This window comes from Dromiciops gliroides, chromosome 2 (genome assembly GCF_019393635.1).
Source record: "Dromiciops gliroides isolate mDroGli1 chromosome 2, mDroGli1.pri, whole genome shotgun sequence".
NCBI classification, from domain to species: domain Eukaryota; kingdom Metazoa; phylum Chordata; class Mammalia; order Microbiotheria; family Microbiotheriidae; genus Dromiciops; species Dromiciops gliroides.
Genome location: NC_057862.1, coordinates 437,073,574 through 437,091,140, shown reverse-complemented (window position 1 = coordinate 437,091,140; position 17,567 = coordinate 437,073,574). Strand labels below are relative to the sequence as shown.

The window sequence follows — 17,567 nt, the reverse complement described above, 5'->3', positions numbered from 1 at the left end:
ACTGAGTTCCATCTTATTCATTCAACCCAATGTTCTAACCTTTCTGTCCCTCCTAGCTTTGTGGGCACAGTGTTCCTGGCATTGAGCATCAGGCCTCTCAGGGCAGTCATACTGGGAATAGAGGGTAAAGCCTTCGAGGTATTCCCATCGAGATTAAGATCGGGAATCTCAGGACCATCTCCTAAAGTTGGGTTTTAGGTTCTCAGGGTGCTCAATGGGATCATGACAGGCAGTCTGAGTAGAAAGGCATAATGGATAGAAGTCAGGACGGGGAGTCAGGAGAGACATGAACTGGATTCCCATTCAGACACTTGTTTACCTGTATGACCTGGGGCAGACAGCTTAAACCTTTCTGAACCTCAGTTTCTTCATCTATAAAATGTTTATAGTCATAGTACCTACCTCACAGGGTTGTTATAAGGGCCAAATAAGGTCATATGTAACATAATATAATGAGGTAATAATAAAATAAAAACACTTTACAGACTATAAAGCAGTTTATAAATATATGGGGTTCTACTAGGGTGATGACAGTGGTGGTTTTAAGGCTGCCTCAATGGGAGTGGAGTGAAGTTCCCCAGGCTCTCTCCATGGGATCAAGGTCAAGCCCTGAGGATTATCTCACTGGTTTGGGGACAATTTTCTTAGTCTTCTTGGACTTGGGCTCAGGATGATAGAGACATATTCATGATGACAACTTTGTGTTGATTTATTCCCAGTTTGTCAGGCTGTCCCAGAGCAACTTTTGCGGGAAAGAAGGGAAAACTCTCAGGGGATGAAATTCTCGGCACAAAGTTCAAGACCAGTGATGGTAAAGATCTTTATGTTCCAAAATTTACTGTTCATTATATACCTCAGTATGCAAGGGCCTAAATTGCTAATTAATTCATGGAATTATGAAATGGGGAAGGCATGCCCAGTTCTCAGGGAAAGACCGTGATGGCAGCAGAAAGTAAAGCTTTGATCACAGTTTAATAATGCACAGGTGTGGGGATTGAGCAGGGCAGGGGGGAAATGGCACAAAAAGTACAGAGACAAATGGCACAAATGGGGGGGGGCAGTAACAGAGGCAAACATCATGGGGACAGAGATAGTGATAGAGGAAGAAAGGCAGTGTGGAGAAGAGAATGAGGAAGGGAAGAGACACAGAAAGTAACAACCAAAGTTTAGAGTTGGAAGCACTCAGTGGCATAGACCCAAATGGAGATGAAGAGTTGGGGGTGTAGGAGTTTGGGGTCTCATTTTTATAGAGTTTTGTTGGATGGATTAACTCTTATCTGTGCCGCTTTGGGGTTCACTCATTCATATCCACATCATTTCAAAGTTAGCAGCATTTTTGGTGTATTGTTAGTCTTAACTGCAAATGTCTGGAACTTATCTGAGATTTACATATTTCAAGACCAAAAGTCCCTGACAGGAAGGCCTTCCTGGCTTCCCTCAATTTAGCATATAGTCTCAAGATGTGATTTTTGGTTAATATATGATAGAGTTTGCAAATTATGCTCCTTTGATTTTATGGACAGTCTCTACATAACTTCTAGGTTCTCCTTTGCAATCTGACTTCCTGCCATTGTTTCTCTATACTGGACTTATAAATTTACTTACTACACTCTATGAATGAAACAAATCACATGTCTAGTCCAAAACTCTTCATTCCCTTCTCTCCATTCCCTCTCCCCCCAATATGCAACAATAATCAGATCTCTGCCAATTCTATTATTGATTTGCTCTAATACAGATCAGCATGGTATATTGACCCATCTCAACCATTGGTAGAACTCTATCTCTCAGATAGATCAGTGGGACTATAACAAGATGTATAGGGCATGGGGAAGGCCTCAGGCTGTGGTCTAGTGTCATATGTATATATTTGGAAAAGGAGCAAGCTTCCTCTTCCGATACAGATCAGCATAGTTCTGGAGTTAAAATTATAAAGAGTGGCCTGGGATACTAAGAGATTAAATAACTTGTCCAGGGTCACACTGTCAGAAGCAGGACTTAATCTGAAGTCGATAGCTATTAAATCTAACCCTTTTGAGTCCATATCTTACAAGGGAGTTCATTTTTCAATATAAGATCCCCAGTTGTGCCCTAGCAGTTTGCTGTGTCAATTATTAGCATCTATTTCTAGGTCCTAAAAGCTATAGAAGCCAACTTTCTTGTGTTAAACATACAAAGTTCTCCTGATTGGCTACAAAGGTCCTTCATGACCAAAGGGAAAAGCTTGATAGGTCTGAAAGGATCTAAAAAATTGTTTCTGTTTCCACCTCATGTAGATTACTGCCAAAAATAAAATTACAGAATGAAAAATGGTCACTGGATTTTCCAGCTATTCCCTAATGACCAGCAGCGAACATGAATCAAAGAAAGCTAACTAGGACGTACACAGTCTCCACAAAGGAGTTTCTGCTCTTTATTTCTGAACCTCACCTAGATTCTTAATCAAAGAATTTCAGAGTTGTAAGGGACCTTAGAGGTCATCTAATCCACCCTCCCTTTCAATATAGGATAATTGTATTAAGTGTAATTCTATGAAGGATTCTGAAAGGCAGGATCTGTGAACTAAATTAAGGTGTGCCTGAGCCAGTTTGGTGCCCAGGGAAACATCCAGACAACTCAAGAAATCCCAGTTGTTAACCTGTTCATTTATCAGTTTTGCCTCTTTGCCTGTAATCTCCTTGAGGTCAAAGACTGTGCCTTCATCGTGGAGTGCCTAGGGGCAAGCACAGGGCCCCAGTCAGAACACTCAATAAATGTTATTTTTATGGAATGTAATGGAATTTTAAGCATCAAAACAAAAAGCAAATGACATATGTCAAATAATGGGGTTGAATCTCATGATCTATAAGTCCCTATCCATCTCTGAATGTATGATGCAATGTGCTTTTTCTTTCCTGCAGTGCTTGAGAATGATGAAGAAATCAAACAGCTAAATAAGGAGATCAATGAGCTAAATGAGTCCAACACAGAGATGGAGGAGGCCATGGTGAAACTGCAGTCACAGGTAGGTCTTCTTAGTCTGTTTCTGAGCCAACCCATCCTTGGCTTGGGCTGCTGACCATTCATTTCTTGAGAACTCCTCATCCCAGCTAGCACCATCTCAACCCACAGAATTCTAGGAGCTCAGATCAGAAAGGTGTTGAGGCTGTAAGTAGGGATGCCCCAATGAGATATGAGGTCCAGATGAGCTATGTTAAGAACGATTGTGCTACCACTCTGGAAATTTGTAGAAACTGTGGTAGCCAGTAAAGAGGAAGGCAGTCCACAATTCAACCAACTGCAATCTCCCTCATTGCTGTTAGTTGGAATTGGTTGTCTGCCTGTCACCTAATATATTATTTGGCAAAAGTAGGGACTTCTGGCCTGTTTGGTTGTTGTCCTTCATCCTCGAAGAGGACCCAAGTGACATCACTATGTCAGGGTCCAGGTACACTGTGTCCAGCTATGGCTAATCAGACCAATACATGCTCAGAAGGCTCTACCACAGGATGGGCACAAATAGTCCAGATGAACATTTGAAGTAGAGATGTCTCTAAATTTGTGCATCTCATATTTCTTTTGAGATTCTGCAATTCTTCTTTGCTCATAGAGCACAGCACCTTCTCTGATGAGGGCACACTATGCAAGGCAATCCTGTTCCAGTGTCTCCCATGTCTCCCAATCAATTGCAAAGTTATGCAGAGAGACCTTGAGATTGTCCTCATATGACTTCTGACTTCAGTGTGAGTGCTTGCCCTGTATGAGTTCTGCATATAATAGTCTTCCCTGAACACCTGTAAGTCCCAGTAAGGACTTAAATACCTGTTTATTGATTGATGAATGAGTAACAGTCAAATTTTCAGTGCTAGGGAAAGGTGTGCCTGTTTGATCTCGGCTTCTGGAGAAATTTCCCTAATGCAAAAATATCTCGTCTTTCCTTATGTACATCTCAGACAGGAAGACAAATAAGGAAGCACTGTGCAGTGCCTATATTTCTTCCTCTCAGATATCTCATAGGTCATGGCTAATCTTGGTACCTTCCCCAGTGTGGAGTTGGGAAAGGGGGCACATGGGGTAGAGATCAATTTTCCAATAATAACTGAGTCTGTGATGACAGACTATTTAGATATTGCCCAGGCTGCATTTCTGATACAGTGATTGTTCTGAGGTTCACCCTTATTACCCCACAGGGTAATACATAATAGGTAATAGGTGCCCCGTATGTAATAGCTCCATTGACCTAATGGAAACAATCAATCATAAAGCATTTGTTATTTGACTACTTATTATATGTCTGGTACTGTCCTGGGCCCTGAGAATACAAAGACAAAATTGAAACAGTCCCTGACCTCAAGAAGGTTACAGTCCATCAAAAAAGACAACATATAAGTTTATGCAAAATATATACCCCCCAAAATACAAGTTAATTTTGGACAGAAGACACTGACATCTGTGAGGATCCAAGTATTACTGCACAGGGCTCATGAGGGCTGGTCCTTCCTGGTAAGAGGGAGATGGGGATTAAACCAACCTGGTGGTTCAAGCAGTGGCCAACAAGGAGACCCATCAATGACAGGGAAAGAAGTATGACAGGATCATAATAAGCAATTGTAACTGCTTACAGTTATTTTAATATCTACTTGGGAACAGGAATTGGGGTTGAAAGTAGACTGAATGTGCATAGGCACAGGGCCTTGGGGAATGATGTTAACCTTCTTTCACATGAATTGTGTCTAGCTGGACCTCCTCAATCAGAAACTTAATGCAATTTATTTTTTGAACCTGTACAAGACTTTACACATGACCCTATTAAATCCTCTTTTACTGTCTTTGGACTAATACTTTAGGCTATTGGAATCTTTTTGGATCCTGGGTCAGTCATCCAAAGTCAGTATGTTAGCATCCGTTCTCTGCTTTGTGTCACCTGAAAATTCAATAAACATACAATTCCTGTCTTAACCCAAGTCATTGATAAAAGTGCTGAACAAAACAGAGCCAAGGGGCACGTCCTGGGATACCCCATGAGAGACTCCCCTCTAAGTTGACTTTGGTTTCAGACATTCAAACAGTTCTAGAATCCTCCTAGCTATTCTATTGCCTAGCCCACATTTCTCTTCCTTTTCATTCTTTTAACACATATTTATTAAGTACCTGCCACCTGTGCTTAGAGTTCTCTACATTGTAGGAGATAAAAGATGTAGCTTAGATATGTTTCCCTGCCCTCATAGAGTTTACACTCTGGGTAAGAAGATAGGAAACATAGATAGCTGTAAATGTATACAATATACTTGATAAGTATATTAGAAAGTTGTGTAACAAAGTGCAGTAGGCAGTGGGAATCTAAGAGGGATATCATTACCTATCGGGGGATTGGGGAGGTTTCTTTAAATAGTTACATTTGTTTGAAAAATGTAAAGGATGAGTAGAAATTCAGCAAAGAGAGAAGGAGAAAGAGAATACTAGACATGGGGTAGAGGCAGAGCAAAGACATAGAGGGTAGAAAGCATGGGTTTGTGCTCAAAAAGTCAAGGAATAGTCTGATTGGTCTGGAGTAGAGAGCACACAGAAGAAAGTAATGCTACATAAGACTGAAGAGGTAAATTGGCATCAAATTCTGGAAGGTCTTACATGCAGGGTGCAGAGGAGTTTTTCACTTTATTCAGGAAGCCATAAGGAACCAATGTATGTTTTTGAGTTAGATTAATTCCATGATTATACATTGCATAAGATATATATTTTAGCACCCGTGTGAATAATGTATTCTGAGGAGGGGTGGAAAATGGAGACAGGATCGATCATAGATTTGGAACTGGAAGAGACCTCAGTGGTCCATCCTACCTTTTTAAAGATGAGGAAATTGAGGGCCAGAGAAATTAAGTTTCTTGCCAAGGGTCACCTAGGGAGAAAGTTCACAGAGCTGGCATCTGAACCCAGGTTATCAGATTCTAAATCCAACTCTTTTCACTATACCACAGATATAAGTAAGCTATAATATTCTATATTTTATACATAGGATACAAAAGCTATAAGTAATCCATAGAAATGTGATGGGAGTGGAGACTAAGAGAAGGGGGTGGATGTGAGAGATAAGGAGCATATAAAATTGACAGAATTTGGCAACGGATTGGGCATGAGAGACGGAGAGAGAGGGAAAGAGTCAAAGACAACCTCCAAGGTTACAAATATGAGAAGCAGAGGTTAGTGGTGTGGTCATCCCACTGACAGAAACAATGGAGTCAAGGATGGTAAGGTTTTGGGAGAAAGATAACAAACTCATTTTGAATCCGATAAATTCAAGGGCTAGTGAGGCATCCAGGTGATGTCTTAGAAGCAACTGAAGAAAGGTATGGAGCTTGAAAGAGAGTTTGAAGGTCACCAACCTTCAAGTGATCCTGAGAAATTCTGAGTAATAAAAAGGGGCAAGAGAAAGGGTGGACCCTCAAGTAGCCACATTCTCTCAATGAAGCATGAAGGTAATCATCATCATCGATCATAATAATAACATATTTATATAATGGATCAAGATTTGCAAAGTGCTATATATATGTGTGTGTGTCTGTGTGTGTATATAAACATATACATACATATAAATGTGTGGTGGTATATATATGTATGTATATATATATACACACACACCATAATATATATATACATATATACATATAGTCACTTGATCCTCAGAACCACCCTCTGAGATCAGTGCCATTATTATGTGCATTTTGCAAATAAGGAAACAAAGGCAATGAAAGGTTAAATGATTTGTCCATGGTCACAGAGCTAGTAAGTGTCTGAGGTAGATTTTGTATTCAATGATCCCTGACTACAAGTCCTATATTTTTATCCACTACATCAAGCTGTAAGATATAGGAATTGAGGTGATTTTGGAGACAGTAGATGTGAATAAAAGGTTTGGAACAGTGGCTTTGAGCCAGTGAGCTAAAGAATCAATCAGAGTAGGATATAAGAGCCATGTAGCAACAGCAAAAGCTTGGTTATGCAATGTACCGTGAATTTATGGTGGGCAAAATCCAGTTGAGTTGGTGGAAAGTCATTGCAGTAATTCAGAGATTCTCAAGAGATTTGGAGGAAGAATGGAAATGTTAGATAGTGGAAGCTGCCCAGTAATTAGGACTTGCAGTCCCAAAATAGCAGAAAGTCAGGGCATCAGAGGATTCTAAAGTAGTAACTCGTGAAATATTAAAATGTCAAACTATAGTGTCAAGACTGGAAGCAAGTAAATCCACAGTGGAAGAGATGAACAGGGAGGGTAGGAGGGATCAAGGACCCAGAAGCCACAATATGGATCGAGAAGCCTTATTGTGCATGAGAAAGGAAGATGTGGAAAAAATAGAAGATCATGGTTAAAGGATGATATTTCATAGATCTGAATCTTGCAGGCAGCACAATTCTTGCAGATGGTAAAGTTTAAGATACAGCTATGTAGGTGTGTGGATGAATAGAGTGGAAAGGGTGGTGGGTGGAATTAATAACTGTGGGGTTCAGGTTGTCAGAGAGGTTGTCAAAATGAATATTGAGGGCTCCAAGAATGCTGGCAAGAGTTGGAATAGAGAGGAAAACAATAAACCAGTAACTAAAGACATCAAGAAAGTGGGGATAATGATCTGAAGGTTGGTAGATGACAGTCACATAGATAAGGAAGAGAATGATAGAAACTGCATGGACCTCAAAAAAGGAAACATCATGGAGAAGCAGTTGTGAAGAAAAAGGTCTGAAACTGGTAATGAGGCTCGAGGAGCATGCCCACACCTGCTCCTAGAAACAAGGGAAAGTAGGAAGGCTTAGTTTCATTGGAAAGAGTTGCAAAAGATGTCATGTCCTAAGAAGAAAATCGGGTTTCTATTAAACCAAGAAAGCAGGAGGAATCATTTGAAGAGTTTGAGGATGGTGAATAGTCTGTTGAAAATACAGTCTGGGAGTAGCTAGGTGGCGCAGGTGGATAAAGCACCGGCCCTGGATTCCGGAGGACTTGAGTTCAAATCCGATCTCAGACACTTGACACTTACTAGCTGTGTGACCCTGGCAGTCACTTACCCTCATTGCCCTGCAAAAATTAAAAAAGAAAAAAAAAAAGAAAATATAGTCTGGTTTAAATGGACCAGTGGAATGAACTAGGAAGTTACCAAACTGAGTTGAGTGAGATGGGGAGAAGTAGACCTAATAAGAAAACATGAGAGTTTGTCAGTCAATAATATTTATTACTGCCTACAATGTGCCGGAACTGTGCTAAGTGCTGAGGATACAAAGTATCCCTGCCCTCCCCTGTTATCTTTCCCCTTCTAGTGGGGGAAGACAACACACAAAGCAGAGGTACCTTGCATGGGGGCATGATGAAGTCCAGTCCAAAGAAGTCTAGCCAGATAGGAAATGAAGAAGTGACTAGCCCAAGATCCATCTTTAAAGGGAGGTTTATGGAGGATTTCTTTGCTCTGTCTTCCAAATAGAGGGACAGAGGGTACTCATGAGGTGTGAGTACCAAGGCTGTTGCCATCTCAAAGCATGATGGGTTTTCTGGGGACGTGATGGGAAGAGATTATATATCCATGTTATTTGCACCTAAGTCAACAAGAGGCAATGTGGCATAGAGGATAGAGAGCTTGGCTCAGAGCCTCTCAAGCATACTGGCTATATAGTCCTAGATAAATCATTTAACTTCTCAGTGTTTCAAGCAATTCTTTAAAACTATAAGTTCTGGGGACAGCTAGGTGGCACAGTGGATAAAGTGCTGGCCCTGGATTCAGGAGGACCTCAGTTCAAATCCAGCCTCAGACACTTGACACTTACTAGCTGTGTGACCCTGGGCAAGTCACTTAACCCTCTTTGCCCTGCAAAAACAAACAAACAAAAAAAGACTATAAGTTCCAGTGAAGGGGCCAATTTGTATTGATAAAAGGAGAATCCTCACCTGGAAGTCCCTATAACAATGAAATCACAGCCCCACCCCGCCAAAATAAAACCCAAAACAATGGCCATGCTGCTTACATCCAAGGCAACACAATACAAGGCAAAAGTGTCTCATCCTGGGTGCCTTAAAGGCACAAGTGACAACTTCTTGCTGAACCACATGTTTCTGAACATCATTCTCCTTGCAAGACTCAAAGCAGCTCACCTGGAAGCTAACGGTCCCCCCTGGGGTCTCCTGGCTATGCCTATCTCACTAGGGATTTATGGAAACGACAGGGCCTAAATCCAAGAACTGAGAAGGGTATGAGTTTTTTCTTGCAGCCAGATGGCTGTGGTCTCTGAACATTAAGAAGAGGAAAAGCAGGTGGTGGAAACAATTGAGGCTTTTGCAGGGAGGGGAAATGGTAAATAACTGAAGTGTGGCTAATACCCATCTTGTGTGCTGTTGGAAATGTTTGTGATCCTGTAGGATTTTTCAAACAATGTCTCTGGCTCCCCCCAAAGATAAATTGCAATTCATAAAGAATATGCTGGCAGTATGATATTTGCAAGTAATTTCATAGATGGTCCTTCTTTACTCAACAGTCTGAATAAAAATGGTTTACCTTAATTAGCGTTATGATGGGTCTTAATCAATTATAGAGAAGCAGAAATAAGCCCTGTTCCTGGAGCTCTCCAACCAGAGCCAGGCACTCCTCCAAGTCTGCTCATTTACCTAGGCTGCATCTTCCCTAATAGCTCTGGAAATATTACAGCCCAAGAGCCAGAGAGAGAATTACAAGTAGCAGCAGCAATAGCAGCTCAGTGCTACCCAGTCTTTCAGTATCTTTAAATCTTCATTGAGGCCCCCATGAAATCTTTCCTGACTTTAATGGCCTCAGATCATATTGTGTTATTGTAGTACCCTGCCCTGGGGAAAGGGGGTGTGGTACAAAAGACCTCCAAGGGCAAATAGTTTGAACTCTAGTAGGCCATCTTGGGAAAGGTAGTTCTGTGTACCCATGAAACAATCACCTGATTTAAAACAGCAGAAGCCCTCCAAGTTTGAGGCTAGCAGCCCAGCAAGTGCTAGAGAAGCTGAAGTGGACCCCTTGCCCTCATATCCATTGGTGTATCCCCATCTTGGCCACTCAGAGACATTTCTATTTTTGGATCTAGTCTAGGATTTTTTCTAAACAGAGGAAGGCAAAAAGGGTACTCAATGTAGGCACTATCTCCTGGTGATAAACACCCCAGTGTAGGGGCTCTGGGGATGCCACTGGTGCTATCTTGGCAGTGAGAAATTACACCACTGCAACCACAGATGCATGACCCTGAGCAAATCATTTAACCTCGCTAGACCTCAGTTTCCTCATTTGTAAAATGATTGCACTAGATGGAAGGGAATTCCACTGATCCTTTCAATTTTTCTTTATCCAACTGTTCCCATCTGGGAGATTTGTTCAGTCACTGACAATCTTCCTAAGTGATCATAGGATCAGAGATTCAGAGTTAGGAGGGATCTTATGGGTCATCATGTCCAACCTCCTCTTCATTTTTTTACATATAAGGAGCATGAGGGCCCAATTAGTTCAGTGATTTGTCCAAAATAGCACATCTAGTAAGTGGCAGGGGCCATATTTGAAACCAGTTCCTTTGACTCCAAATCCAATGTTCTCTCCATTGCACACAATTCATCTCATTTCCATGTTGAATTAAATTGTGTTAACTCTATTCTTTAAATTATATTACTGGTTTCTAATCCCCACACCATGGTTAATATGCAAAGCACCACTGTTTTAATACAGGGTATGATAGCGATGGCTAGAATAAAAGTCTGTGTGAAAAAGACTTAGGGGTGCAGGGTGGGTCATTGAGGATTACAAGCTCCACATGAGTTAATAATGTGACATAGTGGCCAAAAAAAAGTAATGGTATCTTAGGTCATAATAATTAAAGCACAGTGTCCATAAAGATGGAGGTGATATTCTCACTATGGTCTGCCCTGGTTGTATCTCATATGTAGTACTGAATTCAGTAGCAGAAGCCTCATTTTAGGGAGGACATTGTCAGGTGGTAATGTGAACAATGGAAGGAGATTGAGGATTTCAAGGGGAATCTAAAAATAAAAAAAATTCCATGAAAGGATTTGTTGGAAGAACTGGGGACATTTAACCAAAGTACAAGAAGGTTTAAGGGAGGGTGGGGTGAAAAATGGTTATCTGCAAGGATTTGAACAATTGTCATGTAGAAGGAGCTACTTAAACTCATTTTGCTTTGTCCCAGAGAGCAGAAATAGGAATAATGGATAGAATTTGCAGAGAAATAGTTTTTGATTCACCATAAGGAAAATATTTTCTAACAATCAGAGTTATCCAAAAGTGGAATGGTGGAACTGAGGAGGAATTGAGACAGGTAAGGAGCATGGTGGATAGAGTGCTTAACTTGGAATTAGGAAGGGCTGAGTTCAAGTACTCATATAGTTGTGCAACCCTGGAAATTCACTTACACTCTTGATTTGTTTCAGTTTCTTCATCTGTAAAATGGGAGCAGTAATAGCATCTATGCCCTAGGACTGTTGGTAAAGTCATGTGAGAGAAGATACATAAAGTACTTTGGAAACCTCAAAGCACTGTATTGATATTGACATGGGCCTAAAATCTATCAGAAGGGGTTTTTCCTATGAGAAACAAAATCAAAGATGCAGCAGGGCCAGGAAAGCTATTCCTGCGAAAAATGATTAATCTCAAGGCACTATAAAAGTCTAGATTGATCAACTAGATATCAGGATAGTCCTACCAAGGAAGTAAGGGGAGATAAGAGTTTATAGCAGGAAGCCAAATGTTAATCAGGTGCTCAATTATCTGGTTGAGCTAGGAGACAGATAATCCCAGAGGTCAGGATTATCATATCAAAAATCCCCCTCAACTCCAGCACTCTGAAATGTGGCAAACATTCCCCCACCCCACCCCACCCCAAGCTGTAACCTATGACCCCAGAGCTCAGGCAATGTAATACCAACTGTTTCAGTATCCCCACCCCAAAACTATTAAGCACCCCCCCAATCTCTTCCTCTATAAAAAAGCTTTGCCCTTCCCTCTGTCATCTGGAGTAAATTCTTTCTATCTTCCTCCTTGAGAGGCTGTCTCTGACTCCTCTCAGTCACCTTACCTAGTGCCAAGTAAAGACTACTTTAATTCTAATGGACTGTGTGAAGAGTGTAATTCTTTATTAAGGAGTACCTAAGGACCACCATCTCTCACCCATGACAATATTAGCTCATATCTCTTAAGTTCCCAGTCACCAGAAGTCTTATGTAAGATTTTAGATGACCATTTTCGTGGAATGTTATAAAGAATTTCTCTGTTCGGACATGGACAGGACTAAGTGTCTTCTGAGGTACTCCAACAATGAGGTTGTCTAATTCTAAAGTTAAGCAGGCTTATTGTGCTACTAATTTGGATACTGTTCTTTGCTTTTAACCCTGCAGGACCTCAGGCTTTTCAAAGTTTCCTAATTAACCTACCTTTTCTTTAAAGATTGCAAAATGATAAAAATCTACTTGAATATTTCTAGGACCTGGGATTCCAACTAGGAGGCTCCTTCCTCCAATGACACAGACTGTAACCCCCTCAATACCAGAACTTGTGTTCTGAAATCAGAGCCCCCAACAACCCAATTTCATTCCCATAACATGATGAGCCTGTTTAGTGGAAGTTAAAAGTCTAAAATCCTAATTCTAAACTTTCTAATTCTGTATAAAAGTATTATTCAAAAGAACCAATCAAAACAGGGAGTACTCGGGGCGGCTAGGTGGCGCAGTGGATAAAGCACTGGCCCTGGATTCAGGAGTACCTGAGTTCAAATCTGACCTCAGACACTTGACACTTACTAGTTGTGTGACCCTGGCAAGTCACTTAACCCCCATTGCCCCGCAAAAAACCCCAAACAAACCAGGGAGTACTTAAGTGCTGGCCATCGTTATCTCTTATCCCCCTCCTTTCACTACATGTCCCTCCCCAGTTACCTGGTGCCCTGAGGTGGTCCTTAGGAAGACAAGTTTTAGGAATGTGTTCCAGGTAACATTTTTTCCTCCCCTTAACCTTGAGGTCACAGAATAACCAAGGCATCAAACTACTGGTGCTCATCCCTAGGGGGACACCTCAAACACACTCCATTGCCCCTGAGGGTGGCCTGGATAAGCCTAAACCAAGTCATCTCCTTTCCTTGGAGACTGAAAGGTGCAGGACTGTATATCACATCTGATAGAAGCACGAAGAATGTGAAGACAGGTGAAAAGGGGAAATGACTGATTCCCCCCCCCTGCTTTTTGCTTTCTCTCACTGACATAGATATCCACCATGGAGAAAAATCTCAAGAATATTGAGGAAGAAAACAAGATCATAGAGGAGCAGAATGAGCCTTGTTCCTGGAGCTTTCTGGCCTAAGCCAGGCACTCATCCAAAGTCTAGCCAACATCCGCCTTCCGCATATGGTAGGGAACATTCACAATCACTCCATCAATCAGAACTGCACAATTCCGGAGTTAAAGTAGCTGGAGCCTATCTCTGCATCCTACTGACATAGTTTATGGATACAAATCTAGGCTCCCTTCCCCCATAAAAATCTGGTTTCTATCAAATCTAAAATGTAGCCTATAATTGGTATTATTTTTCAGTATGTACTTATGTATTTTTCTCCCTTCAAGGAAATTTGAGTTTAGAAATTTAGTCTACATTGTGGGGCAGCCCTATATTTGGGTCAAAACAATGCTTCTCTGCCTTTGCGGTCATCGTGCTTATAGTGAGTGTCCCTTTTGTGTCATTTCTGCTGGTTCTTTCCTTACATCCATTGTCCTCTTCTGGGGCCAGTGATTACAATCAGCAAACAGGGCACACGGTGCCTTTAATCTTAGATGAACCAAGGGGAGCTGGGGAGGGATTAGAATTCTGCATCATCAAGGTCTCACAGTTGCTGTTAGAATGGAGGTAGTTTCTATTCTACTTTGAAAAGCTTGCAGCCAAAAATAAAATAAAATAATGGTTTTAAAGACAGCATGTTTGGCTTAATTTAATGAGATCTGACGGCAGAGACCATGTTGCCATAGTGTTGCTACAAAAAGAAAAGATGGGATCCTATGAATTAGTCCAAGTCGGGAACATAAGGGGCTGCAGGCTCCCTTTTCTCTATTCCTAGGAAATAATTTTCAGTAAATGTGGAGGGGAAGGGAAAAGAAAGGGGAAAAGAGAAAAAGAGAACTGGTGTTTTGTTTTGTTTTTCTCCCCAATAGAAACTAGAGACTTCCACTGTGGTTTGTGACCAAGATTTTGCATCTCCTCTCCCCTCTACCATTTAGTTTTCTCTGTCTCTAAGTTAGAGATAGCCCAGAAAACCACTGTAACCTAGTTTGGGTGGGTGGAGAAGAGGCAATAAACATTTCTGTCATAGGTAACTTGGCTTTGTCTTGTGTTGAAATTAGGAGCCAATCAGTGAACAGATTTTGATGCTTACGTCAACACCCTTACTGACATGTACACCACCAAGAGTGCTACCAGAACCCAGAAAACAAGGACCTGCTTGAGAGCATCAAGCAAGCTGTCAAGGGGATCCAGGTCTAGTCCTTCAGGAACAACATAGACCCAAGTCAAACGATCAATGACTAACTAAAGGCTATTAGAAGATGAAAACCTTCACTCCCAAGTATTCAGGTTTACAAGTTGTAAAACTTGTTTAATGAATGAAAAGGACCAAAACATAACCGAGAGGCCATTTATAAGAAGAACTGAATCAAACTCCATTTTCTTATTTACCTCCTAGTCCCTCTTGCAGATGGTAGGGAGTTTTCTTACTCATAGCAACACACTAGATGGGCATCCAGGATGGCACCACCATGATTGGCTGAAGAGCTTGGGGAACTTGAGGAGAGAGGAGATCAGAGGGCATCCAAGGTAAGGGGGGAAGGTCTGGAGTTCAGTGTTACCTAAGAGACTGACCAACTTAAACACCCATTGTCTGTGACTGTGAAGATACAGCCCCCTCCCCCATTCATCCATGATCCCGTGCTGATGTAATACAGCACCAGAGCTGCAAGTAACCTTTTGATGTGAACCTCCTCAAGGCCTCAGACCCTGAAGGTACTCAGATAGCCGATGGGTAGAAACTCTGAAGTATTTAAAAAAAAAAAGTCCTTTATTTTTATTTTCTAAAAGAAATCCGCAGAGCAGTTCCGAATCTCCAGTGGAAAGCGCAATGGAAAAGGTTCTCAGGGAAGCTTTTGGAGTTTGCAACTACAGTATTCCTTTGTCTGTCGTAACCACGAAAAAATAGCTGTTTAGGAATAGACCAGCGCCAGAAATTTCACACCAATGCTCAGTGTGTCAGGGTCCACTGTCTCTACTCTGGGAGGTCTTGCTTCCCTAGAGTTCTGGTTCTGCTACTTGTCAAGGCCATTCTGCCGGTGGGAGAAATGACATCTCAGCACCAGGAAAAATATTTTTAGACATGGTTAAAGATACAGTGTGCAAAGGCCCAAAGGGGTCCAGCAGAGACTGTGTCTCTGATTGGTAGCAGATTGTGTTATTTTTTTTAATTAATTTAATATATATATATATATAAATATAATTTTTTGACAAGGCTATTGGGACTAAAAGCACTGTTCCAAGAGAGAAAAATTTGGGTATAGATCTTCCAAAGAATCCCTTTAGTCCACCACTCCATGACTATAGCCCACTGCTCACTTAAAGAGCTGAAACCACCACAATGTTCCTATAGGGATGCACCTCTAGTTTCACATCCTTGTGAACAAAGAAGGTTCAGAGGAATGGTTCTTCCAAGGCTGTAAAGAAATGCTTGATGTGTTGGCCCAAAGCCCACCCTACTCCCTACCCTTCACACCTCCCTAGACTACAGATAGTGCAGGCACCCAGAATCTACTACTACAGTATAGAGGCACTTACTGTCATTTCAGAAGTTTAAGAGGGGTGCAAAACTAGAACCCCACAGAGCACCAGTGTATGACATTCTTACCTTTTCAGGCTTCTCTGAACAGCCACTGTGATCTACTGAACAGCCAAGCTGTTGCTTGAATTCCCTGGGGGAAATTGCTGTCAGGTAGAACTGATCTCTGGGCCATAGGTGACAGGGTGGTGATGGATGAAGGGTAAGGGGATGGGGAGTAGGACGACATTAGATATGTCAATAATTAAGTTCCAAATACAGTATCACAAAGATTACACTTCTTTTGAGAATCCATTCAAGGTGCAAATAAATAAATAAATAAATAAATAAGGAAAAGAAAATTTTAATGTGTTAAAAACACAATGTTCTTAACATGTAAATAGAGTCCAAATTGATGGTGACTGCAATTCAGAGTTAGTATTTAAAAGTAGAAAATTGCACTTCCTGGAAGAAAAAAAAAGTAGTTAGTTTGATTATTCTGTAAATTATTTAATTTTGACAAGATGTATGTAATTTATATTCACAACACCTTATGTTAACATTTGCTATTTATTTAACATTTTTTATTTATTAATTTTATACTGTTTTAAACTAGACACCATACCAGGGTACCATGAGAAGGAAATAAATGGAAACAAAGAAAAATACAATGTTTTGAGCATAGTAGAGTCCACACTTGCAAAACAAATCTAGATATGGCTTCTAATTGTAATTTTGATGCGACCAAGTTATTTTATATATATTTTGTTATTTATTCTTTTAATAATGGGATTTTTTTAAAGATATTTTGTAACTGAGAAGTTTTGATAATTTGGGGTTTTTTTCATGGGAGGGGTGGGACCTGAGAGAGACACTTTTTAGTTTTCCTTTCCCCCCCCCTTTTTTTGGGTTCCTCTTGTTTCAGGCACTGATAACAGGAAATGAAGATGCTGTATTTATTATTTATTTAATATTTAATTCAAATGAAGTGTGCTCTGGGTGTATTTATTTTGTCATGTTTGTGTGTCAGTTCTGTGATGACTGAGTAATTGTTTCTGTGAAGGAATACTGTTGATATTTCAATAATAAACAGTCCCGTTGAAAGTAACGGCAGGCTACCTGTTATTCTGTGACAACTCATACTGTGATCCTCCTTCCTCAGGAAATGTATTAAATCCACAGGACTTCATGATATATTTGCAGGGTTGTTTCATAATAAAAGCCCGGTTCTGTTTGTGAATTTAGTAGCCCTGGTCTTTTTTAAATATACATTAACAATATAACCTGATACTTACCCAACATGGTTGCCAAAGCTACAACAAGATGCCTTTACAGTGGAATTCAACTTATTGACTCTTTTTCAGTGCTTTTTGCAAGGGAGAAGAGTGGGAGGTATTGTGTGTATTGTGTGTGTTCAGAGAAGACTGACATATACAATCCACATGGTCATCCTCTCTGAGACTCATATTTTCATTTCTTAAATGTGGTAGTTACACTAGATGACACTCAGGGTTCCTCCTTCCTCAGTTCTAAATCTTATATCTCGACACAGCTATGACCAAAGCAGGAAAGAAGCCTACATTTAGGTTTTGGAAGGAAGAATTTACTTTATCTTTGCCTTTTTTCTACCCTACCTCTCCCTGACACTTCATTTTCCTCCCAAGTTTGTTTGATTTAATGTTGGTGGATTGGTGGCATGGGGGTGTTGAAAATTAAATAAATTTTTATTTTCCTGTCTCCTACAAAAAATT

General features: G+C 40.7%; 1 protein-coding gene across 1 annotated transcript in view; it reads left to right on the top strand.

Annotated features, from left to right (window-relative positions):
- Window positions 1–16,924, top strand: part of MYT1 (myelin transcription factor 1) — a 185,792-nt gene extending 168,868 nt beyond the window's left edge. The window contains 7 exon segments of the mRNA XM_043987748.1: window positions 720–811; window positions 2,901–3,004; window positions 13,233–13,299; window positions 13,302–13,375; window positions 14,360–14,375; window positions 14,378–14,416; window positions 14,419–16,924. Coding sequence (XP_043843683.1) covers window positions 720–811; window positions 2,901–3,004; window positions 13,233–13,299; window positions 13,302–13,375; window positions 14,360–14,375; window positions 14,378–14,416; window positions 14,419–14,498 — 472 coding nt within the window. The 3' untranslated portion in view covers window positions 14,499–16,924.
- Window positions 16,925–17,567: the final 643 nt, after the last annotated feature.